Raw genomic sequence first — 25,761 nt, 5'->3', positions numbered from 1 at the left:
GTACTTGTAATCTTCCTACATTTGTAATTTCTAAACAGAAAACAAGCTTAAAATTGTGATATTTAAATGTTCTTCTATTTTCTTCCTGCCGCTCACATTGAAAGCCGGTTGAAAGCGCTGTAGGGAACAGTCATTGATGAGGAACGGCTGATCCAGTTAGTTGAAATGAGAATTTATCTCTATGATACCTCCTCATTTCACTACAAAAACCTCAATAAAGTGGCAGAAAGAAATATTATCCTATTATTATATATTATCTTATTATCTTATCAGAATCTTCCAGCTCTCTGGCGATCTCCCTCCAGCCAGCTGCCACTTTAGTGAAGTTCTTGTATTGAAATGACTGTTTCTTACAGCGCTTTCAACTGGCTTTCAACGCGAGCGACAGGAAGAAAATAGAAGCAGGGCGTCCGACAAAAGTCCAGCTCAAAACGGCACGCCGCGTCACGCAGCCAGTTTGGACAGTCCAATAGAAAATAAAGCAATGGAATTGTTTTTGTCGCTGACGCTCGCTCGTGTGGCATGCAGTTAGGACACGGTGTTAAGAGCGCACACGTCACTTTCTGCCGTTGGGAGGAAGTGACGTGTCACAGCAGCAGTAGCAGCGAACCGCTCCGCTATTTCCCGTTTATCCTGGCCAAAACAAGATGACATTATATAATATTACTATATACGAATATTATAATAATAATATATAATAATAATATTATTATACTTAATATTATACTTATGACATATACGAATCACTTAGCAACCAAACACCGCTGCATTGCATTGTTGGAAGTTTCTGCTTAGCTAGTGTCCATCAATCCACACTAATACATTTCTCTGGAATGAGCATGGATAGAGCATACTACTGAGTACGTACTAATGTGTCGGACACACTAAAAAATCTTGCATACTCATTTTGCGTACTCATTAGGGTGGAAGTATGCAATTTCGGACGCAGCTTATGGATTGATAGACACTAGCTAAGCAGAAACTTCCCACAATGCAATGCAGCGGTGTTTGGTTGCTAAGTGCATGAGTATAATATTAAGTATAATAATATTATTATATAATATTAATATTATAATATTCGTATATAATAATATTATATAATGTCATCTTGTTTCGGCCAGGATAAATGGGAAAGAGCGGAGCGGTGCTGCTACTGCTGCTGCCGACCATTATTTAATAACGTTTGAATTTAATATTGTCGATGTTGAAGTGCAAAATAGGAGGGATTACTTTAGCAGATGTTTGTCTGATGAAGCTATTGCTAAATTTAAGGAAGCCATTGCTCATCTTACGACGGTGGAAAATAGTGAAGTAGTCGAGGCCAGTGACCTGGGTTCTACCTCTGCAGATGTTGATTCCCTTGTTAGTAACACTGCTGATTTGTTGCATTCAGCTTTAGATGAAGTTGCTCCTTTGAATAGGGGGGTTTCCAACCACAGGAGCTTAACTCCCTGGTATAATTCAGATATCCGCATGTTGAAACAAAACGTGCGTAAAATGGAAAGGAAGTGGTACTCTTGTAAGTCTGTAGACTCCTATCGTGAATGGAAAGATATTCTAATAGTTTATAAAAAAGCCATTCGCAAAGCCAGAACAGCTTATTATTCAACGTTGATAGAGGATAACAAAAGTAACCCACGTTTTCTGTTCAGCACTGTAGCCAGGTTGACAAAGAGTCACAATTCTGTTGAGCCGTGCATTCCTGCAGCTCTCAGTAGTGAAGACTTTATGAGCTTCTTTAACAGTAAAATCACAAGAATTAGAGAAGAAATCAACCAGCCGGTTGCAGGTGTTTCTTCAGCTTTAGCGACTTCCCTAGGCTCTGACTTGACTCTAGACTGTTTTGATCCTATAGACCTCCCTGAGCTGACCTCACTCGTCATTAGAGCTAAGTCAACCCCATGTATGTTAGAACCCATCCCGACTCGACTTTTCAAAAAAAAATGTTGAAAAAAATGGTGCGACAATACTGGACCAAATCAACCTATCCCTAAACTTAGGATATGTACCACAAGTTTTCAAAGTTGCAGTAATTAAACCTTTACTTAAAAAACCTTCTCTTGACCCAGACACCTTACCTAATTATAGACCAATTTCCAACCTTCCATTTGTATCTAAAATTCTGGAAAAGGCCGTTTCAAGCCAGTTATGTGACTATTTGTATAGAAATTATCTGTTTTAAGTCTTTCAGTCAGGGTTCAGAATGCATCATAGCACAGAGACAGCACTGGTTTGAGTCACGAATGACCTTCTTATGGCCTCAGATAAGGGATTAGTGTCCATACTGGTTCTACTGGACCTCAGTGCTGCTTTTGACACTGTAGATCATGGCATTTTACTGCACAGGTTAGAGCATGTTGTTGGGATTAAAGGGACAGCCCTACGTTGGTTTAAATCATATCTATCTGATAGGTTCCAGTTTGTTCATGTACATAAGGTTTCTTCAGAACAGTCAAGGGTCTGTTATGGTGTTCCGCAGGGTTCAGTGCTAGGGCCAATCTTGTTCAGTTTATACATGCAGCCATTGGGAAGTATAATCCAGAATCACGGCATACACTTTCATTGTTATGCTGATGATACGCAGCTCTATTTGTCTATGAAGCAGGATGAAACAGAACCGTTAGTTTAACTTCAGGCATCTCTTAGGGACATCAAGGACTGGATGTCCGGAAATTTCTTGCTTCTAAAATCAGATAAAACAGAGGTTATCATTCTTGGTCCAGAGCATTTTAGGAAGGGATTAGATGGTGTTGCGATGGCTTCCAGTGCAACTGTGAGAAACCTTGGTGTTGTTTTCGATCAGGATTTGTCATTTAAACCATATGTTAATCAGGTTTGTAAAATAGCATTTTTCCATCTCCGTAATATTGCAAAGATTAGGAAAATCCTCTCGCAGAGTGATGCAGAAAAACTAGTTCATGCGTTTGTATTTTCTAGACTAGATTACTGTAATGTGTTGTTAGCAGGATCTCCAAGTAATTTGCTGAATAGGCTCCAGCTGATCCAAAATGCAGCAGCACGAGTACTGACAGGAATCAACAGGAGAGACCACGTCTCTCCAGTGTTAGCATCGCTCCATTGGCTACCTGTAATTTAAATTGTATTACTTGCATATAAAGCCCAAAATGGCTTAGCTCCGCATTATTTGCAAGACCTGATAGTACCTTATGTTCCTGGCAGAGCTCTCCGTTCTCGGAGTGCAGGTTTACTCGTAGTTCCTAGAGTACCCAAATGTAGATTTGGAGGGCGGGCGTTCTGCTATCAGGCACCATTACTATGGAACCAACTTCCAATCTGGGTTAAGGAGACTGATACCACCTCCACCTTTAAAACTAAACTTAAAAACCTTTCTGTTTAGTAAAGCCTATAGTTAGTGTTTAGTAAACCTCTACCTGGTGTTGGTAAATCTCTAGGTAGTGTAAACTCTAGTGTGTTAGAGTCAGTAGTCATAGTTGCAGCTATAGAACAAGACTATAATATTTAGTCTCAAATATAGCTTTGTGGTAGATATGCTGCTATAGGCCTATGCTGCAGGGGGGCACCGACATGATCCACTGGGCGGTGCCTCTCACCCTTCTTCTCCTCTCCTCTTCCCTTCCTCTCTTCTTCATTTCGATTTTTATTTATTATAAGTATCTCATAGCTATCATTTTTGTCCATCGCTCCTGTAGTTTCCCGGTCATCGCATTGCTGCATCCACATGCCTGCTGTGTGCTGCTGATGTCACCGACCCCCCCAGTCTAGCCTTCGGCAGGAGGGTCCCCCCTTATGAGCCTGGTCCTGCTCAAGGTTTCTTCCCTCCTAAAGGGGAGTTTTTCCTTGCCACTGTTTGGCTTAAGGCTTTTCTCCCACTAGGGGAGTTTTTACCTGCCATTGTTTATGTAATAATTGCTCTGGGGTCATGTTCTGGGTCTCTGGAAAGCGTCTAGAGACAATATCGTAATATTGTATTAGACACTATACAAATAAAATTGAATTGAAAAATTGAATTGAATTGCTGTGACCCCTCCCAACGGCAGGAAGTGCCGTGTGGCTCTGAGTAGTACGGCCATGGCCAGACCCATAGACATATATACATAGACGCCGCATTGACTGCCTGAGAACGTCGGGAGTGGCCGCCATCTTGGATCGGTGGCGCTTTGACTCCAGTGCGTTCAATTCTATTGAGGAAGGAGGTGTATGCATAAGTAAAATAACTATAACTCACTTAATTTTCAACCGATTTTCACGCGGTTTGCTTTATTACAAACGGCAGACATGTAGCTATGATACAGGATGCTTGATGTACGTTAAGAATGCAGGCTTTCATGCTAAAATACGTTCTGCAGGTAGTCACACTACTGGTTATGCTATTCAGGTATACACATATATATATATACACATATATACACACACATATATATATATATATATATATATATATATATATATATATATATATATATATATATATATATATATATATATATATATATATATATATATATATATATATATATATATATATATATATATATATATATATATATATATACATACACACATATACATATATATATACATATACATATATATATATATATATATATATATATATATATATATATATATATATATATATATATATATATATATATATATAAATATATATATATACACACACACAATATACACAATACAAAATACAGTATAGCATATTAATGAATGTATTAATATATTTGAATAACAGACATAACAAACTTAAAAACAAAAAACATAACGGATGACATTATACAATTGTCATAATGAAGAAAAAAAAGAAACATTTGGAAAGAGTGTGTGTGTGAGGAATTGTATATTAGTGTTATAAATGAAATTATATAATAATGCAATCGCTATGATATATAATTTTATAATATAATACAGTCAAAAATATATGAAATGAAGCAACATACAATAAGATAATACAATATGCTATATTACTGGGTACGCTAATATGATATAATAACATGTAATATAATATGGTATAATAGATTAATATAATATCATACATTCTGAACCATGAGATACAGCTGTACTGTATGATCGTGATCTGATTTTAACTACTATCCTCTTATCTGTACCGTCATGATTGTCTCTGTATGTGTATGTGTGTGATGTGAACAAATAGAGTCATGTTTTTATGAGTTCCTCATTTAAAAAAACACTGAAAATACAGTGGCTCTGTGAGAGAAACAGACAGACAGAGAGACAAACAACTGTTGTGAAGTGTGAAGATCAGTTGGTAAAAATGTAAATAGTGTAAATGAAATAAACTCAACTCAACAATCTTTTTATTATTATTTTTATTATTATTGTCATTATTATCATAGTGTACCTTATTTTTGTTATCCCTTATTACATGCTATAGTATAACAGAATTTATGATATTATATTAATCTATTATACCATATCATATTACATGTTATTATATCATATTAGCGTACCCAGTAATATAGCATATTGTATTATCTTATTGTATGTTGCTTCATTTCATATAGTTTTGACTTTATTATATTATAAAATTATATATCATAGCGATTGCCTTATTATATAATTTTTATTTATAACACCAAATGTTCCTTTTTCTTCTCCATTATGACAGTTGTATGCTGTCATCCGTTATGTTTTTTGTTTTTAAGTTTGTCTGTTATTAAAATATATTAATACATTCATTAATATGCCATACTGTATTTTGTATTGTGTATATATATATATATATATATATATATATATATATATATATATATATATATACATGTGTGTGTGTATATAAATATATGTGTGTGTATATATATATATATATATATATATATATATATATATATATATATATATATATATATATATACATATACACAATACAAAATATGTATATATATATATATATATATATATATATATATATATATATATATATATATATATATACACAACACAATGTATATATATATATATATATATATATATACATATATATATGTGTATACCTGAATAGCATATAACCAGTAGTGTGACTACCTGCAGAACGTATTTTAGCATGAAAGCCTGCATTCTTAACGTACATCAAGCATCCTGTATCATAGCTACATGTCTGCCGTTTGTAATAAAGCAAACTGCGTGAAAATCGGTTGAAAATTAAGTGAGTTATAGTTATTCTACTTATGCATACACCTCCTTCCTCAATAGAAGTAAACCTACTGGAGTCAAAGCGCCACCGATCCAAGATGGCGGCCACTCCCGACGTCGGCCCCAATAGGAAGCGTCAGTCAATGCGGCGTCTATGTATATATGTCTATGGCCAGACCCAGCAGCGGGAGCGCGGAGGACCCGGACACGCGTGTGAGCGCCGCCACGGAGCGCGGGGAGGCGCGCGGCCTGGCCAAGCCGCGGGAGCTGTCCCTGGAGGAGGTGCTGAAGTCCTACAAGCAGCCCGTCCACCGTCAGTCTTTCTGCCACTCAGTGGGCGTACCCCGCTGTGAAGTCGCATCTGTGACGTCACGCACCCCCCCCCCCCCCCCCCCCCAAAGAACCAAAAGCATTCTTTGGAAGAGTATTAGGGCCATGCAGGAGAAAAAATGTGAGGTGAGGAAGAGCCAGCTCTATGCATTTAGGTCTTTATGCAAAAAAGACCTCTTAGACTCTTGCAATATTTCAACATAATTTTCTTTGGCAGTTAATGGAGGAAAACCTATTATTTTACATATTTGAGCAATTATCTGGCCTACTTTCCAGACTGCTTTAAAACAATCCGTTGCTAAACAAAATTAAATTGTATACCTTGTCTTAACAGAGCTTTGATGTATTATTATTATTATTATTATTATTATTATTATTATTATTATTATTATTATTGTTATTATTATTATTATTATTATTATTATTATTATTATTATTATTATTATTGTTATTATTATGTCTTAAGACTAATTATTTTTGTTTATGTTACAGACAGACTAGACTATTTAACAGAAACACCTGTTTGTGATTTATTTTGAAAGTAAAGGCACTCGGCTTCCGCCCGAAGACTCTTTCTCTGACTGACTTTGGTCTTTGCCAAACCAGCAAAGGAGAAACCGAGAGCTGATCTGCGGGCAGAAGTGAACCAAATAGCAAGGAGGCAGAAACGTCCTCGGCGCTGTCGCATTTCTTACCTGCAGAAGATACGTCTACTTTCTCACTTATCATCTACGTTGTGATAAGTTTTCACTGTGGCAATTTTGCTTTAAAATAATTGTGTCAATTTGTGTGTGTTTTGCAATAATATTGCAATGAGTGTTGTTTATTTGAATACATTTTAATATAGTACAAAACCAAATAATTAAAACAATTCCTTTCCAAATAAGTACTTGATCAATTATAGTCAGAATAGGCAGAAATTACAATACATCATATTTAATAGAGATTCAGCCAGTAGGTGGCGCCCAAATATCAGTTTAACTAAGAGAAAGCTTTCCCCTTCTCAGTTAAAGGCGTCAAAGTTTATGACTATCCTTCATCAATCATCCATCACCTTTACAGTACCTGCTTATTGGTAATCCACACTGAAAGACCCCTGCCAGGATTCAAACCAGGAGCCTCCTAGCTGTGAGGCAACAGTACCAACCTACAAGTCAAGGCACTGCTTGATTTATAACCAAACAAAGCAAAGCAAAAAAAAAAGAAGAAATAAACAACTTTGTCTCCAACAAAACAATATTGCTCACCAGCTTCAAGTTTCTAAAATTGAAAGCTTGAAAAATAAAATATTTAATCGTGCAATATACAATCGTAACATTTTAGTAACTGAATAATATATCTTAAAGCCACAGGCGTTTTTGGTCCCTACTTGGTCCCTCTCTTGTTTTCTCTTGTTGTTTTTTCTAGTCTCCTACATGTAGTTAGCTGAAGTCCACTCTAGATCTGTGAGCTAGTTTCATTGATGTTGTGTTACGTAGGGCAGTAAAGTGGCATGCAGTTGTTCCGAGCTAAATGAATGGTCTTTATTAAAGGAACGTTGAGCAATTTAATATGATTTCTAACCAGGAGCACCTGTTGTTACATTCAGTGAATATCTTCTCGCCCTTTGCTATCTCATGAGTAAGTGAACTCATGAGATGGGCAGGTAGATTTAAAAAAATAAATTCTTCTTGATTGAGTCTTTGGTCTCTAAAATGTGATACTGTCTTGGTGTGGATGGTTCATGATAAACACTTACAGTTGCTATCAGAATTTAAATAAATGATATTTACCAATGAAGCCAAGTTTTAAACCAACAACTGTCTTGCAGTAAAGTTGCAGGATACAGTACAAGTACAACAGCACTAAGGTTTTCTCTCGCAAGTTGGTTTAACTTTAAATTGTCTCCATGTGGGATGTGTGTGCTCACGTCCTGGATTAGCAGCGGATGTAACCCCCCCCCAGAGTAATCTACGATAAACTGAAGATAAATTGAAAAACTGAGAAGAGGGCTAATAAAGTTGAAAGATACACAGTCAAATGAAAACAAGCTCTGATGAGCTCTCATCATTGTATTGACCTGTAAACATTCTCATGTCTGTAGCTGGATTCCTTGTGCAACTTCAGATTGTGGCAAGTTCAAAGAAACTTTAAAATAAAGACTTATCAAACGTGCTCTAAAGACTACCTTACGACCATTGGTAGAATCTTGAGGGAGCAAAAATAAATGTAATCAAATCTTAATACATTTGCTGCTGAATTTTCCAGTCAGATCGTGACATTCAGTTTGTGCAGTGCTTTAAGTGGGAAAAAATAAGTGCCGGTACTCTCCCCCTCCAGTCTCCATATATATATATATATATATATATATAGCCTATCTATATATATATATACTGTATATATATATATATAGCCTATCTATATATATATATACTGTATATATATATATATATATATACTGTATATATATATATATATATATATATATATATATATATATATATATATATATATATATATATATATATATATATATATATATATATATATATATATATATATGAATTAAACTCTCCCACTCTGTTAAAAACCTCCTGTGTTTACCTTCATATTTCCGTTTGGCCGTGCATTTTGTCCCTCCAAGTTATTTCTGTGACAAATATGAGCGCGCTCGTATAGCTCAACGGGATAAGCAGGCGACTTGCGTACAGCGAACGCGGGTACGATTCCAGTCGTGGCATATTTTGCACCCACTTCCTACGAGTCTCTCTTTCACTGCACCTATCAAATAAAGTTGCAAGAGCCGCATGACACCCGCTCGCGAGCCGCGGGTTGGCCAAGCGCGCCTTTACGTCTGTACGGCAAGCTTTGAGCATTAAAACACCTTAATCAACAAATCCAACCTGTAGACTTTGGGGAGATCGTGGGGAGTTACTGACTGATGGGGAATCTGGGAAGGACAGTACCGGTACGCGCCGCACACAGTAAATAATTTCCGGTACGCTGATGGGTACAATTTAGAAGTGCCGGTACTGCGTACCGCTCCGTACCGGCCCACTTAAAGCACTGAGTTTGTGACAACCACAGGATCAGATACAGAATTCAGTCCTCTGTATCCAGTACTGATAAGTTGTTGTCTATCTTTTATCTTTTACTTTTATGCTCTTTTTTTGTTGATACCCAGCTGAACTGATATGGTCCTTGAGGAACCAGCAGATCAATGCCAAGTCTCTGCTCTTTTTCACTCTTAACTGTCTTGTAGCCCAGCAGTGACATGGCTCCTTCACACACTTCCTGAACACGTTTGACCTTGCTGTAAGGCAGCATGGTGCGCCAAGCCTGGGAGACGTTTGTAGCATTTCGAGAGGTTATTTGAAAAGCTGGGCCTTTACCCTTTCCATGTGTGAGTGTGTAGATCCAGTCCTCCAGTTGTGGGGTCATCCCTAAACCTACAAACTCATAAATGTCATTAACCTCCTTAAGTGGGCTGCGTGCCACATCCTCATAGCGAACTAGTTTGTAGCGTCCTTTCAGAAATGGAGGGGGCTTCAGTACAGCCCTCTCATTAATGCGTACATGGCTGCGGCAGATCTCCTGCATGACCTGATACTGCACCTCAGCAGCTGCCACCTTTCTCTGCCCCAAAACAATACTGCTATCTTTATAAAATGATGAGGCTGACTCCTCTCTGGACCTCAGCACGGCCCGGGGGTCTCGGACCAGATGGATGATGCGGAGATCCATGTTTGGGTCCTTCAAAAGAGGGTAAAGGGATTCCAGCTCAAAAAATCGCACTTCTTTTAACACCACATGACTGTACGTGCCACAGGCCTCTTCCACCTTCTGCAGGCCTCGAGCATCACATTTCTGGAAGCACTGGGGTTGACTGCTCGTCTGGTTGCGTGGTGTGAGGGGACAGGCAGGCGGGGAACACAGTGCTCGACTGTGACTCCACATGAACAAAGAGGACACATTGTGTTGTTCTGGCAGGTAGGAATCCATTACTGAGAAGTCACACTGGAATATACTCCGCATTACATCCCTCACAGCCATCCGAAGCAGTCGCACAGTCGGTGACTTTACTGTGAACCACACATGCCAAGCAGGCTCCATGAGATAGAAGACAGACGGGTGCTGACTGAATACCTGACCCATGAAGGATGAGCCCGATCGCCATGACGAGAGCACCAGAACATGAACTTTACCAGTGGAAGGAGGAGTGTCGGGTGGTTTGTGATGAACATACCGTCCATAGAAGAGCACCACCACCAACCCCTGAAGGAGCAGCAGAAAAATCAATCTTTTGAGATTCATTGTGCAGCAGGGATTCAGGGTTGTCGATGTCTTCAAATTCTTGGTGTTGAAGTACAGCTGCCTTTTTTTTTTAGATGTGTCTTTTATGTATCAGAGTGATGCCTCAGCTGCAAAAAGAGATATAAAAACAAAAAAGGAGCGAAAAATCAGTATATTTCAATCACCAAATACATTTCAGCACATAATTTTCTTTGCAAAGGATCTCTGAGAAAAGCTGAATAACTGCTGCTGAACAGCTGGTGCCATGCTGTCAGATGCAGCCGAGTTCTGTACCAGACACAGCCACATGTCAACATTACCACGACCCAACCTCACAACATTTATAGGAAAAAATAAATAAATCATTAACCAAAAATCTGAAAATATCTCTGACTCACAATTCAGTCTTCCCTATACACTGTTTATTCTATCAAGAATCAAATAGCATTAATCATTTTTAATATAATAATAATAATAATAATATATTATTACATTATTTAGAAAATTCAAACAAAGCAGTATAAGATGTCTTCTAACTAATTTGAAGCTGTATTATGTTTGATGATGTATTTGAAACAGATGTCTGATTTTTATTTCATTTATTTCAAACCTTTTTTCTTGGAAACACTGTTGTAGTATAAAAGAAATTGAAGTCTTTGGGTAGGTTTGGATCTTTGTTTTTCAGCTAATAAAGTTTTGTATCCCATAAATGGCAACGAAGACAAATCAAACTTTTTATTTTTTTCTACTGATCATAGAATGAACATTATAATCTTTATTTGGATAGTGGACAGAGTGCTTGGTCAGAGTCAGCAAGTTGTTGTGACACGCTCAACCACAGGGTTTAGGTTGAAATTTCACCAAATGAAAACACTCAACAACAATGAAATAAGAAAACGTGCAGGTCATTGGCTGACCAATGAAGGCTGGTTTCAAAAGCAAGTCATTGCCCCCATGTCAAAATGTTGAACTCTACAGCAGAAATAAACATATTTCCGGCCTGGTTCAAACATGGCTTAGGTTCAAACATGGCTTAGGTTCTATAGCTAGATTAGCTTGCCCCTCTCTGAATTATCTGGAGGATAATCTAACTAGGGGTTGATTTATAAAAAAAATATGTAAAGTAACAAATCTACATATAATTGGGGTAGAGGACTTTTGATTGGAGGCCAGCATAGCCACGGGTTATGTGTCATCACAGTTTCTTTTTGGCACTTAGCACTTTGCTGGCCTGTATTAACCTCTGAGCTTAGCGTGTGAGCTGTGAATACTATTCATTTTACTAACAGTGCTGTTAATTGTAGTAACAGTCCTGTGTAACTGGTTGTGGGTTGGCCTAAAAGGATCAGAGGACGAAGCTTAGCTAAGAGCAGGCACCTTGTGGTAAACAAGCATAGCCAAAATGAACAAGAAATGTCTGACTTTGCCAGTGAAACATTTGAGGCAAATTTCCACAGACAGCTCCACAGCTTCTCTAGCATGGTAAGGAGCTAAGAGGCACGGTGGATCCAAGTACAAGTCTGCTGGGCCCTGCAGTCAATAAGGCTGCTGTGCTGGCAGGGTTCCCTCACTACAGTGGCTCTAACGCCACAAGGAAAGGACAAGTTAATGTGACTCCCAGCCGAGCTCCGCAAGTTCTTTTTCAGCTTTGACAGCACTCCTTTCAGATATTGTGGGGGCAGCAACACGGAGCTTGAGGCAGGATTTATGAAAAAAATGAGTAGGCCTATACGTTTTAAGTTTTCTAGTAATAATGTCAGATGAAGCGTTCCAAACCAAAACGAATGAGCCCTCTAGTGTATCTCTCCATTGCCTTGAACAGGCTGTGTGCTGCAAAATGTGCTGCAATTCGGTCCCGAATTTCCTGCGCTGGGCGGCGGATGTGACGTCACATGACGCTGCATGCGCGTTCTCCCCGTTCTCCCCGTTCTCCCGTGCCGGCTTCACTGTTGGCTGCAGTACCCCCGACGGCCGTCGTGGTGAAGGGTGGCGCTAGAGAGTCTCATTTCTTAAAAGGAGCCTCATGCTCCTTTAAAAAAGGATGTTGAGACAGATCTAATAAGAATGATAAAGTAATATCATTTAGCATCATAGGTTAGCATAGGCTAAGTGAAACAAGTGAAAATAGCTAGCTGGGACTGAAATAGTAAGTTCCAGCTGGCTATTCCAGGCCTGCTTGTTCTGCCCATTTGAAACATGGCTTCCAGTAGCACGAGTGAAAAGAGGCTTTGAAAATACTTTGAGAGGATGGCAATGCCCAGGACTGTTACTTAGGTAGGAGCACTGGGTGAGAAAATGGGGGAAAAAACCGGGATAAAAATATTAAGAAAAAAAAAGAAAATACTTTAAGATATCACGGAGGGTTTGTCCAATTCATCGACATTCTGAGTCTAAAGGCTCCTTCACACGTAACGATCTTTGGTTGTGGTGGACGAAAGATGGCCTTTGTGAAAGAATTGTGGAAATATCTCTCATCATCAGCTGTCTCATGTTGTATAAATTGAGAGGTACGAAGGTCACCATCAGATTGGCTCTGCAACCATACACTGACTGATACAATTTTCTGACAGTGCCACTTATCTTATCCTCCATCTAGTGACTAACCGATTCAAATGCAACTTGAAATTATTTATTCATCCAACCCAGCTGTTTATTTTTAAAGCATTTTGGACACACATGAAAGCTACTAGAGAATAGCTAATTTTCAAATTTCCATTTCTGTGCTAAAACCTGCTCTAAAACCCGACTGAAATCTCTTGAAGAGGTCATTACCGTTCATAAAAGAAATAATTTGATCTACCACTACTTTTTCTAAAACTTTAGCGATAAATGGTAGTTTTGAGATTGGCCGGAAGTTATTGAGGATATCTGGGTCTAGTGAGGGTTTTTTAGGGAGAGGTTGTATGACTGCCATTTTGAAATAATCAGGAACAAGACCAGATGAGAGTGATGAGTTGAATAGTTCCATCAGAATTGGACAGGTTATGGCAAGGGTTTCTTTTAGGAAGTGGGTAGGAATGACATCGAGAGAGCAAGTTGAGTTTTTCATTTTGGACATTTTTTCAGTGATATTTTCTATTGTAAGCAGGTCAAAGGAATTTAAGGTACGATTGATGCTAGGAGGAGAGGGTTCAGAGACAGGCAGGACCATGCGCGGATTAATGCAAAGGCTTGCCTAGGCTGCAGCCTAGGGGCCCCACGTGTGGAGGGGGCCCTTGGATTGGTCAAGATATTTTTTATAAGTGTAAATACCATAGACATATATACATAGACGCCGCATTGACTGCCTGAGAACGTCGCCGTGCCCGCCATCTTGGATCGGTGGCGCTTTGACTCCAGTGCGTTCACTTCTATAGAGGAAGGAGGTGTATGCATAAGTAAAATAACTATAACTCACTTCATTTTCAACCGATTTTCACGCGGTTTGCTTTGTTACAAACGGCAGACATGTAGTTATGATACAGGATGCGTGATGTACGTTAAAAATGCAGGCTTTCATGCTAAAATACGTTCTGCAGGTAGTCACACTACTGGTTATGCTATTCAGGTATACACACACATATATATATATATATATATATATATATATATATATATATATATATATATATATATATATATATATATATATATATATATATATATATATATATATATATTGTTGGAGCCAATATGGGTGTTTTTGGTTTCTTTTGGTTGTAAGTTAATTTTGGGTGTTATTTATTTACCAAGCCACAAGGGGGCAGCAAAAACCCTTGGTAATGGGTCACGTCACGCAATTAGGTGATAAATAGACACAGGTGTGTGGGCGCAGCGTGTTTGGAACCACATGGAGAATAATGTTTCTTACCGCACGCACGCAGCACGCAGCACGTATGTTTAACACTTTATTAAATGTTATATAAACTGCAAAGAAAACAACATCCCACAACAATAAAAAAAGAGAGAGAGAGAAGATCGGCGAAGCAACAACAAACAAACAATAAGGTGCGTGTAAAGAAGAATTCATCTAAGGTTCCATTCACCACCGTGGCTAATTGGGTCACAACAAAAAGTAAGAAACAACTCCAAATAGGAAGGATTGAGGACATTGTTGGATTGTTTCATGAGGACATTGTTGGATTGTTTGAATGGGACAAGTGAGCTGAGCAGCGGCAATCATATGGAAGAAGACACACTGGTGGGTGTGATTCAATCTAACACTACCTAAAGTTTGGAACAGCATGGGCTGTAAAAGATTTGGATACGGGTCGCGAGAAGATTGATTATTTTCGAAACTTCTGTGTGTGTATGTTGTGCGGAGGTGTAAGCTCACTCCCTAATTAAAATGGATAAAGCCAATGATGACTTCTATAATACTGGGAATAATGAACCAGCTAAAAACACTAAGGAAAAAAGGACAACTAAATTGACTCCGAAAGGAATGGAAATGCTTGTTGAGAACATTCAAAAAAGAAGAAAATCGATGTTAACTGAGGCAAGCAAGTTGAAAAAAGAAATCGAGACTCTTATGCAAACAAAGGCTGAAGTGTTTAAGGTAAAAAAGAGTCTGAAACATTTCATGAGCATATGCGATGAGGTTGTTAATATGCACAGACAATTTATTGATATGCCGCTTCCCGAAGATGAGAGGAAAAGGCAAGAAGAATGGTTTAAAACGAAGATGGGTTCAAATAAAAGGTTCATGAGCAATGTGAAACAATGGCTGTCTGATAATGCTGCTGGTGGTGATGATGATGATGATGATGAGGCCGATGACATCTGTGCTAATGCTGCTGCTGATGATGCTGGTGATGATGACTGTGCTAATGCTGCTGCTGATGGTGATGATGATACGGCTGATGACATCTGTGCTAATGCCGCCGGTGGTGATGATGCTGATGACGTCGGTGTTAATGCTGGTGATGGCGCTGACGTTGAAATAAACCCAGAAGATAGTGTTTCAAATGTTTCAGTGAAACACATAAAAACTAAAGTGTTGAATAAATCTTCTGCTTCAAGTAAATCATCCACTTCAAGTAAATCATCTGCTTCAAGTACTTCATCAGCTTATCGTAAAGCTCAAGCGGAAAAGGCTGCATTGCTTCAGCGTGCTGTTGCATTGGGGGCTATCCATGCACTGCAAGTTGAGGAGGAAACCCTAAAAAGAAAAATGGAGAAGTTAAAGCTGGACACTGAATTAGCAGCTACCAATGCAATGATACAAGTGTTGGAGGGAAGCGTTGTGTCTAGTCGTTCCAAAAGTAGTCGTGATGGCATGAACTCATATCTTGCCACATCCAAAAGCCAGCAACTTTTGACGGAACTGAAAGATGAATTCAAAGAAACCCAACCTACCCCAACACTACAAGCTCTGAAAGATCCCCAGCGTAAGAAATCAACCTTTCAACCTACAAATACAGTGTCGTATACACAGGCCGTACGACCAAAGCAAAAAATACAAACAAGGAAGCAAAGTCAATATGAACCAATAAATATCAACATCAACAGGTCTCATGAACATCAAGCCATACCTGGATCAACTGGTGTTCACCATCCTTTCAATAGACCAACTACAGAATCAAGAACCACAACAGACCAACAACAAACTAAAGGCAACCTCCATGGCATATTAACAAAGCAGAATGAAATCACAGCATTAATAGTTCAACAACAGACTGCTGCTTTGCTACCACAAAGAGAGATTCCAGTATTCCATGGTAATCCTCTGGAATATCAAACATTTATCAAAGCATTTGAACTCACCATTGAAAGGAAAACTGATAACAGTCAGGACTGTCTCTATTTCCTAGAACAGTTCACTAAAGGACAACCTAAGGAACTTGTGAAAAGTTGCCAACACCTGAGTCCCAGTCAGGGTTACCAAAGGGCCACATCACTGTTAAAAACACACTTTGGCAATGAAAATAAAATAGCCGCAGCCTACATGGAAAAGGCTTACGCCTGGCCTACAATTAAGTCGGAAGATGTCAGTGCATTGCAATCTTATGCTTTCTTTTTAAGAGAATGTTGCACTGCTATGGAGGACATAACCAGTATGGAAGAAATGAACATCACATCCAACATGCGGCTAATAATGATGAAATTGCCGTACAAACTTAGAGAACGATGGAGAGCTGCAGCCTGTGAGCTACAGGAGCAAAGAGGCTACAGAGTGATGTTCCCAGACCTGGTTAATTTCATAGAAAAACGGGTGAAAATAATGTCAGATCCTCTGTTCGGAGATATTCAAGATGTGAGATTTGACACCAGCAAAAGGAATTTAAAAGTTCAAAATCAGAAGTATAAAGGAAGCAGTTTTGCTACTGTAGCAGCTGTTGTGGAACCAGAACCTCAAGTAAACACTGTCTCACGTGGCGATCGCAAGGAAGGCTGTTTGTGCTGTCAAGGAACACATCCATTGGGGGAGTGTAATAAATTGAAGAGGATGATGCATAAGGAAAAGATTTCCTTTCTAAAGGAGAAAGGTGTCTGCTTTGGTTGCTTAAAGGTAGGACACATGAGCAAAGACTGTAAAGGACGGCTCATTTGCAATGTGTGTAATTGCAACCACCCAAGCATTCTTCACATTCAATTTAAAGAAAAGGAGAACAAACCACATCAGCAACAGGAAATGCCAGTAAGCAGTGCGCTCATAACCATGGAACCATGCAGTCATACAGGGGCCGGAGAAGAGGATAACTGCGTCCTTTCCATTGTACCTGTACAGGTGAAATCGCAAAAGGGTGATAAACTGGTGCAGACATACGCATTCTTAGATCCAGGAAGTACGGCTACATTTTGTACTGACAATTTGTTGAAGCAGTTGAACCTGACAGGAACCAGAAGGGGAATACTACTTCGTACAATGGGACAAACCAAGGTTGTGACTTGTAACGCTGTGACAGAGCAGACTCTGTCAGAGTAGTTTCTTTTATGGTTTTCATGAGCAAGTATTAGGAGTTTGATTTCAGTCCCACAGAAGGTGCACATTCTGCTGTGACATGTGATTTACTTTACTTTACTTGTGTATTTCCATGCAGATGCAGTAATTTGGGAGCGGCCATGATTGCCTGAGCTCTGATTGCTTTATGGGGAGCACCTTGTGTCTAAGGTTGTGATTTGCTGACTGCTTTTCCAGGGGTGGAGACAGGAGCATATAAAGAGGAAATGGTTCAGTACAGAGGGGGCTGCCATGGGGAGAGGTTGATGCCAACACCTCTGCTTACCTATGATTTCTGTTTTTTGAGTTGCTTTGTTTTTGTTGAAAGATCTAAGTTGTCCAGGCCTGGAACCAAATTAAAACTTTATTTTTTTTGCAAGCCTGCCTTCCGTCTGTCATTAAAGGGTATATTCTTGCTGACAAGTAGCCGTTTTACAATCCACTTGGTAACAATTGGTGGCAGTGGTGGGATTGTAAAGCCTCCCAGGAGTAATTGTCAGTAGAAAACCCTAAATGGCTGGGCGAGGGCGTGGCAAACCGCTTCGACATACCCGGAAAAACCCAGGGCTGATGATGGAAGATGGTGATGAGCGTGAGGAGGAGCCAGAGGAGGAGTCGGTGGTGGAGTTGATGGGGGAAGGGGCCACGGCACCCCAATTAGCCGTGGAGCAGCAGCTGGTGCTACACCCAAATCCTCCAGTAAAGCCAAAGAAGCCACCTGAGAAACCCCCTTCACTGAAGTTAAGTACTTCACCTCATCTTTCACAAGAGAACCTTCCGTTTGGGCAACAATTTATGAATGAAATGAGAGAATTCATGTATCGCCAGCAAAGACATGAGAAATTGTTGTTTGATGGGCTTGAAGATCTGAAAATTGTTGTATATGAAAAAGCCAAACTGGAAAATGTGACTGATGATCCTGCTAGTCACCAGAGCCTATATAATCTGCCCCCTCCAGCTCAACAACTCCAGCAGCCCAGCCGATGGACTACAGCAACACATGCTCAGCCAGAGCAGCAGCCGCCCATCCGCCGTTATGACGGGGCCAAGATCCCAGAGTTCACTGAAGGGGAAGCTGTGGAAAGATTCTTCATCCGCTTCGAGCGCATCGCCAGAACCTGGGGGTGGAACCATGATGAGTGGGCTGCTCGTGTTGTCACCCTTCTCACAGGTAGAGCGTTGGAGGCCTATGCCAGCATGGATGAGCAGCGTTCCCACCTCTACGCCGACATCAAAGCTGCTGTCCTTGCCAAGTACAACGTGACTGAAGAGACCTACCGCCAACGTTTCAGATCTACTAGTATACCAGCAGGAGAGTCGACCAGGGAGACCTACAACAGGTTGAAGGGACTCTACAGGAGGTGGATGCGACCTGAGACCAAGACGAAGGAACAGATGGCAGAGACATTGATCCTAGAGCAGTACCTGCGTGTTCTCCGCCAAGATGTCAGAACGTGGGTGAAAGAGCATCAACCACAGACGGGGGAGGAGGCGGCGAGACTTGCTGAGAGGTATCTGGCTGCACATCGGGAACCACCTCGGGAGCCACATCGGGAGCCCTTTCGGCCCCACAAGGTGACTGTGGGTCAGGTTAAAGGTGATGAGGCTCTAACCAAGCATGATACAGGGGGTGGGACAAGGTTTAAAAATGGGGGCCTTATCTGCTTTTATTGTCATCAACCAGGGCACAAAGCAGCATTGTGTCCACTTAAAAAACCAAAAGAAGTGAATCTGTGCTATGTGCCTAGACCAGAAATCCAGCCCACTGTACAAATGTCTAGGCCCAAATCCCGGTATGCAACTTCAGTTCTTGTTAATGGGCAGGATGCTAATGCACTGTTGGATACAGGTAGTTCCCAGACACTGGTGAAGGCAGAGTTTGTAGCTAATGAGTCTTTAAACTTTGACAACCTAGTAGGGTTGGGGTGTGTTCATGGGGAAGAGCAAATGTATCCTACTGCTGTTGTAAATGTTGGGGTGGATGGTCAAGCATATCTGATGACGGTGGGGGTGGTGGATCAACTGGCATATGATGTTATTTTGGGGAATGATCTACCCATTCTAACTAAACTTGTGCAGGCTGTGTCAAATTCATGTGCTGTGGTTACAAGATCTCAGGCCAAGGGTTTGCAGCCCCTGCCTGATATCCATCAAAGTCTTTTTGAAGGTGGTACAAAGGTTAGGAGGGATAAAAAACAGCGCTGTCAAGCCAAGCATGTGGGGAAGGCCAGAGTGCAGGATCCAGTCCCGTTCACTCCAGATCCTGACCCCACTCTGCTGGAACCACAGTGGCAGGTCCCTGACAACTTTAAAGAGCTACAGCGAGCAGATCCTTTGCTTCAACCTCTGTTTGCTAAGGTATGTGAGGTTGATGGTGAACCTGTTAAAGCCGCTAATCTCATTGGTGATAGATACATCCTCAAGGATAACCTGTTGTACAATGGAGACGGTGATGTACCTAGATTGGTTGTTCCTAAAGTATTCCATCAGTTAATTCTAAACTTGGGACACCACATTCCATGGGCGGGACATCTAGGTCAACAGAAAAGCTATGACAGAATCAGTCGCAGGTTCTATTGGCCTAGACTTTATCAGGATGTCCAGGAGTACTGTAGGACATGTACAGAGTGTCAAAAAGTAGCTCCACTTCGCAAAGCGGATCGAGGACCGTTGCAGCCTTTACCAATCATTGGCACACCATTTGAGCGCATTGGTATGGACATAATTGGTCCACTGGTTAAAAGTAGTTCTGGGCATAGATTCGCCCTTGTAATCTGTGATTATGCTACTAGATACCCAGAAGTTTACCCCTTACGCTCTATTCAAGTCAAACATGTGGTCCGATGTCTCATTGATCTGATTTCCAGAGTTGGTGTTCCGGCAGAAATTTTAACTGATCAGGGTACAAATTTCATGTCAACTTTGATGAAAACTCTGTACAAGCAATTGGGCATCACAGGCATTAGAACTTCACCATATCACCCTGAAACTGATGGTTTGGTGGAACGTTTTAATGGTACACTTAAAAACATGCTGAAAAAGTTTGTGGATGAGTCGGGGAGGGATTGGGATAGATGGATTCCATTCCTGCTTTTCGCATACAGAGAGGTTCCACAAGCCTCAACTGGTTTTTCACCCTTTGAGTTGGTATATGGCAGGCAGGTTAGGGGTCCCCTGGATGCACTAAAAGAGGGTTGGGTGGCTGGAGAGCCTGCCCAGTGCAGTGTTGCGTCCTACATCCTCCAGATGCGAGACAAGCTGGACAAGATGAGATGCATGGCCCAAGAGCACCTGAGAGAGGCCCAAACCAAGCAAAAGGTGTGGTATGACAAACATGCCAGAGAGCGAGAACTGAAACCTGGGCAGAAGGTATTGCTACTGCTTCCTTCTGGTACATCAAAGTTACTGGCTAAATGGCAGGGCCCTTATGTGGTGTCTAGAAGGGTGGGTCCAGTAACTTATGAAATTCTGTGCCCTGAAAGGAAACGCCAGAAGCAGATTCTGCATGTCAACCTGCTGAGACAGTTCAAGGAGAGAGATGTGACCCCGGCTGTGAAACCAGTGATGATGGTGCATGTAGCAGAGGATGGAGATGATGAGACTGACATGGAGCCACTCCGACCTCAAGGTGGTGCCATTGAGTATCCTGAACACCTGAGTGAGGAGCAAAAACAACAGCTGGCCCAGGTACAGAAGACATTCACTCCTCTCTTCCAGGACACACCAGGTCTCACAGATGTTATCAGCCATGACATCGTTTTGAAGGTTCCCACACCAACCCGGCAGAGGCCCTACCGTGTTCCTGAGAGAATGGTAGATCCCTTGAGGAAAGAGGTGGCGACCATGTTGGAGATGGGAATAATAGAGCCTTCAAAAAGCGAGTGGTCAAGTCCTGTTCTTTTGGTTCCTAAGAAAGATGGAAGTGTTCGATTCTGCACAGACTTTCGTAGGTTGGACAGTGTCAGCTGTTTTGACTCTTATCCAATGCCCAGAATCGATGAACTGCTCGAAAGGTTAGGCAAAGCTAAATACATGACCACGTTAGATCTCTGTAAGGGTTACTGGCAAGTCCCTCTCACCGCTGCTTGTAGACCCTATACAGCCTTTCGAACACCTACTGGTTTGTATCAGTATACAGTGATGCCCTTCGGTCTTCATGGGGCCCCTGCTACCTTTCAACGACTCATGGACATTGTTTTAGCTGATTGTGGGCAATATGCAGCATCATATCTTGACGACTGTATTATTTTCAGTGAGACCTTCCATGAGCATCTCAATCACCTCGAGCAGGTCCTCCAGAGGCTTCAGAAGGCCGGGTTAACCATCAACCATAAGAAATGCTCGTGGGCACAGAAGGAGGTGAAATACCTGGGGTACCGCATCGGGCATGGCCAGATAAAGCCACTGGTGGAGAAGTTGGAGACCATTCGAGGGATACCCAGGCCGCAGACGAAGAGGCAAGTACGGTCATTCCTTGGTCTAATTGGCTGGTACCGAAGATTTGTGCCTCATTTTGCCACAATAGCTACACCATTAACTAATCTCACCAAGAAGACTACTTCGTCCCACCTTCCGTGGACTGATGAATGTGAGGAGGCCTTTAGAAAGTTAAAGGAGCTATTGTGTCAAGATCCTGTTCTGAAGAGCCCTGATTTCAATAACCCATTTCTAGTACAAGTGGATGCCTCTGATGTTGGCTTAGGTGCTGTTCTAGCCCAAGGAGAGCCTGGAGAAGAGAGGCCCATTCTGTTCCTGAGCAGGAAGCTGTTTGACCGGGAGAGAAAATACTCTACCATCGAGAAGGAAGGACTCGCCATAAAGTGGGCAGTGGACTCACTTAAGTATTATCTGCTCGGACGGGAGTTCATGCTTCAAACAGACCATCGAGCCCTGAAGTGGATGCACTCAATGCAGAGTCAAAACTCCAGAATACTGCGCTGGTGTCTGGCTCTTCAGCCATACCGCTTTACGATTGAGTACTGTCCAGGGGGCCGAAATATCATAGCTGACTATTTGTCACGTGTACCAGGTATGCACAACCCAGAAGGAGAGGGGGTAAGAAATGTGACAGAGCAGACTCTGTCAGAGTAGTTTCTTTTATGGTTTTCATGAGCAAGTATTAGGAGTTTGATTTCAGTCCCACAGAAGGTGCACATTCTGCTGTGACATGTGATTTACTTTACTTTACTTGTGTATTTCCATGCAGATGCAGTAATTTGGGAGCGGCCATGATTGCCTGAGCTCTGATTGCTTTATGGGGAGCACCTTGTGTCTAAGGTTGTGATTTGCTGACTGCTTTTCCAGGGGTGGAGACAGGAGCATATAAAGAGGAAATGGTTCAGTACAGAGGGGGCTGCCATGGGGAGAGGTTGATGCCAACACCTCTGCTTACCTATGATTTCTGTTTTTTGAGTTGCTTTGTTTTTGTTGAAAGATCTAAGTTGTCCAGGCCTGGAACCAAATTAAAACTTTATTTTTTTTGCAAGCCTGCCTTCCGTCTGTCATTAAAGGGTATATTCTTGCTGACAAGTAGCCGTTTTACAATCCACTTGGTAACAAACGCATTCAAAGGTTTGGAAGTATGCAGATTTGATGGTGACCAATTCTTTCACCTCCCAGAAGTCATCACGCAAAAATCGATGCCTGTGTCAAGGAACAATGCTCCTAAACAGGAAGAGGTACAGAAATGGCCATACCTGGACAAAATCCAAATCAAAGAAATTGACACAGATGTGGGTCTGTTGATAGGCACCAATGCTCCACATCTCATGGAACCTCTCGAGGTCATCAACAGCCATAACAGTGGACCATATGCTGTGCGAACCCAATTAGGTTGGGTCGTTAACGGACCTCTGAGAAGTGGCAATGACAACAGTGCTACTGTTACAGCAAACAGAATTTCTGTTGCCAAAATAGAGGAGCTTTTAGTGTCACAGTATAACCAAGACTTCAATGAAAGGGAAGGGGCTACAAATTTGCAAGAGGAATTGAATAAAAATATGGCTGCTTTGAGGGACATCCAGCAGCAGCTGGAGTGCAGCGAGAAGGAAACGGTTGCTCTGAAGGTGAATCTGGAGGGAAAGACTCAGCAAGCAGAGCTGGAGAGAAAAACTCAAAGTATTGCAGCAGACCTACAAAAGGCCCAACAAGAGAAAGAGGCTCAGAGGAAGGAGCTTGTTGCTACTCAGGAGAGCTCAGCCAAGGCTCATAAAGCACTGAAAGAGAACCAGAGTCTACTGGACACTGAAAGGAAGAATTATAAATCATCCGTGGAGGAGAAGGAAAAGTCCAATGAAAAGGCAAAACGTGAGCTTATCAAAAATAACGAGGCTATCGCCAAGGCATTGCAAGAATCTAAGGATCTGCTGGAGCGGATGAAAGAGGCAGACAAAAAGTTGAGATTACAGCTGACTTCATTAGAGCAGCAGCACTCAAACACTCAGGTGGTCTTGAGGGAAAGGAAAGCCGAGCTGGAGGAGGAGGTCAGGAAACTGAAGGGCCAAGTGACAGAGCTTCAGGAGCTCAGTGTCAAGAAGGCAGAAGAGGAGAGTAATCTGAGGGAGTCGGAGGTCTCCGCACTGCGTCAAGATCTTAAGGCAGCAGAGGAGAAACTGAGCGTGGCCCAGGGGGAGCTGGCTGCCAATCAAACCCATCAGACAGGTCTAGAGGCTCAGAACCAGGAACTGAAGGCAGGCTGGTCCTCTTTGGAGCAGGAGCTCGCCAAACGTGAGCAGAAGCTGCAACATCAGGAACAAACCCTCAAGAAGTTACAGAAGCAGGAGGAGCAAGTTAAGGAGGAACTGCAGAAGGAGAAGAGCAAGAAGGAGCTGGGTGAACTTCAGGAAGTCAAACAGCTGTTGATCCAGCAGAAGCTGGAGTTGCAGGGTCAAGTGGAGGCGGCGCAGGGAGCCCTCAACCAGGAGCAGAAGTCGCTGCTTTGCTCAGCCCAGGACCAAGCTCACAGCCTGGAGAGCTCAGTCTCAGAGCTCACCGCCCAACTCTCAGACAGCAAGGAGAAAGCATCTCAGATGGACGCTCAGCTGAAAGCAAAAACAGAGGTGTTTCTCTCTGCAGAGGCAGCCAAGGCTGCGCTGAAGACCAGCGTAGAAAACAACCCGGAGGCTGCTCAACATGCGCTGCAGGACAAACGGCAGGAACTGAATAAAGCTCAGACAAAGTTGGAGGAGCAGGCCCAGATGCTGAAAAAGAGACAGGAGCAGGGTGCTCAGCTGGAAACCAGTCTGAAGGAATGTAAAGACAAACTACTGGCTGCAGAACAGAACATCGGAGACTTGGTCATCATCATGGATCCCACTGCACCAAGAGGATCATTGCTAATGGGAAAGATCATTGATACTTACCCTGATAAGAGAGGTTTGGTGCGATCAGTGAGGTTGAAGACCTAGACTGGACAGTTGGACAGACCAATCTCCAAGATCTGTCTACTGCAAGAAGCTGCAGAGGATCCAGATGACACCTCTGCTTCACGAAGAAGATAAAGACTAAATCACTTTAGTATTGGCTCCTTAGAATTTTGTTTTAGTAATTGTTTATCACAATTAAGGGGCCGGTGTGTTGGAGCCAATATGGGTGTTTTTGGTTTCTTTTGGTTGTAAGTTAATTTTGGGTGTTATTTATTTACCAAGCCACAAGGGGGCAGCAAAAACCCTTGGTAATGGGTCACGTCACGCAATTAGGTGATAAATAGACACAGGTGTGTGGGCGCAGCGTGTTTGGAACCACATGGAGAATAATGTTTCTTACCGCACGCACGCAGCACGTATGTTTAACACTTTATTAAATGTTATATAAACTGCAAAGAAAACAACATCCCACAACAATAAAAAGAGAGAGAGAGAGAAGATCGGCGAAGCAACAACAAACAAACAATAAGGTGCGTGTAAAGAAGAATTCATCTAAGGTTCCATTCACCACCGTGGCTAATTGGGTCACAACATATATATATATATATATATATATATATATATATATAATATATATATATATATATATATATATATATATATACATACATATATATATACACACACACATGAAATTATATAATATAATACAGTCAAAAATATATT

At 41.3% G+C, this 25,761-nt stretch overlaps 1 protein-coding gene across 2 annotated transcripts in view; it reads right to left on the bottom strand.

Annotated features, from left to right (window-relative positions):
* Positions 1–9,375: 9,375 nt before the first annotated feature.
* The window catches only part of LOC133443918 (carbohydrate sulfotransferase 6-like), a 34,974-nt gene continuing 18,588 nt past the window's right edge, over positions 9,376–25,761 (bottom strand). For both annotated transcript variants that reach the window (XM_061721269.1, XM_061721270.1), the window contains exon 2: positions 9,376–10,877. In XM_061721269.1, the coding sequence (XP_061577253.1) occupies positions 9,601–10,770 (1,170 nt within the window). In that variant the 5' untranslated portion in view covers positions 10,771–10,877 and the 3' untranslated portion in view covers positions 9,376–9,600. The remainder of the gene's footprint in view (positions 10,878–25,761) is intronic.

Source organism: Cololabis saira, chromosome 5 (assembly GCF_033807715.1).
Source record: "Cololabis saira isolate AMF1-May2022 chromosome 5, fColSai1.1, whole genome shotgun sequence".
Classification (NCBI taxonomy): Eukaryota; Metazoa; Chordata; class Actinopteri; order Beloniformes; family Belonidae; genus Cololabis; species Cololabis saira.
This window is presented reverse-complemented; position numbering and strand designations above follow the sequence as displayed.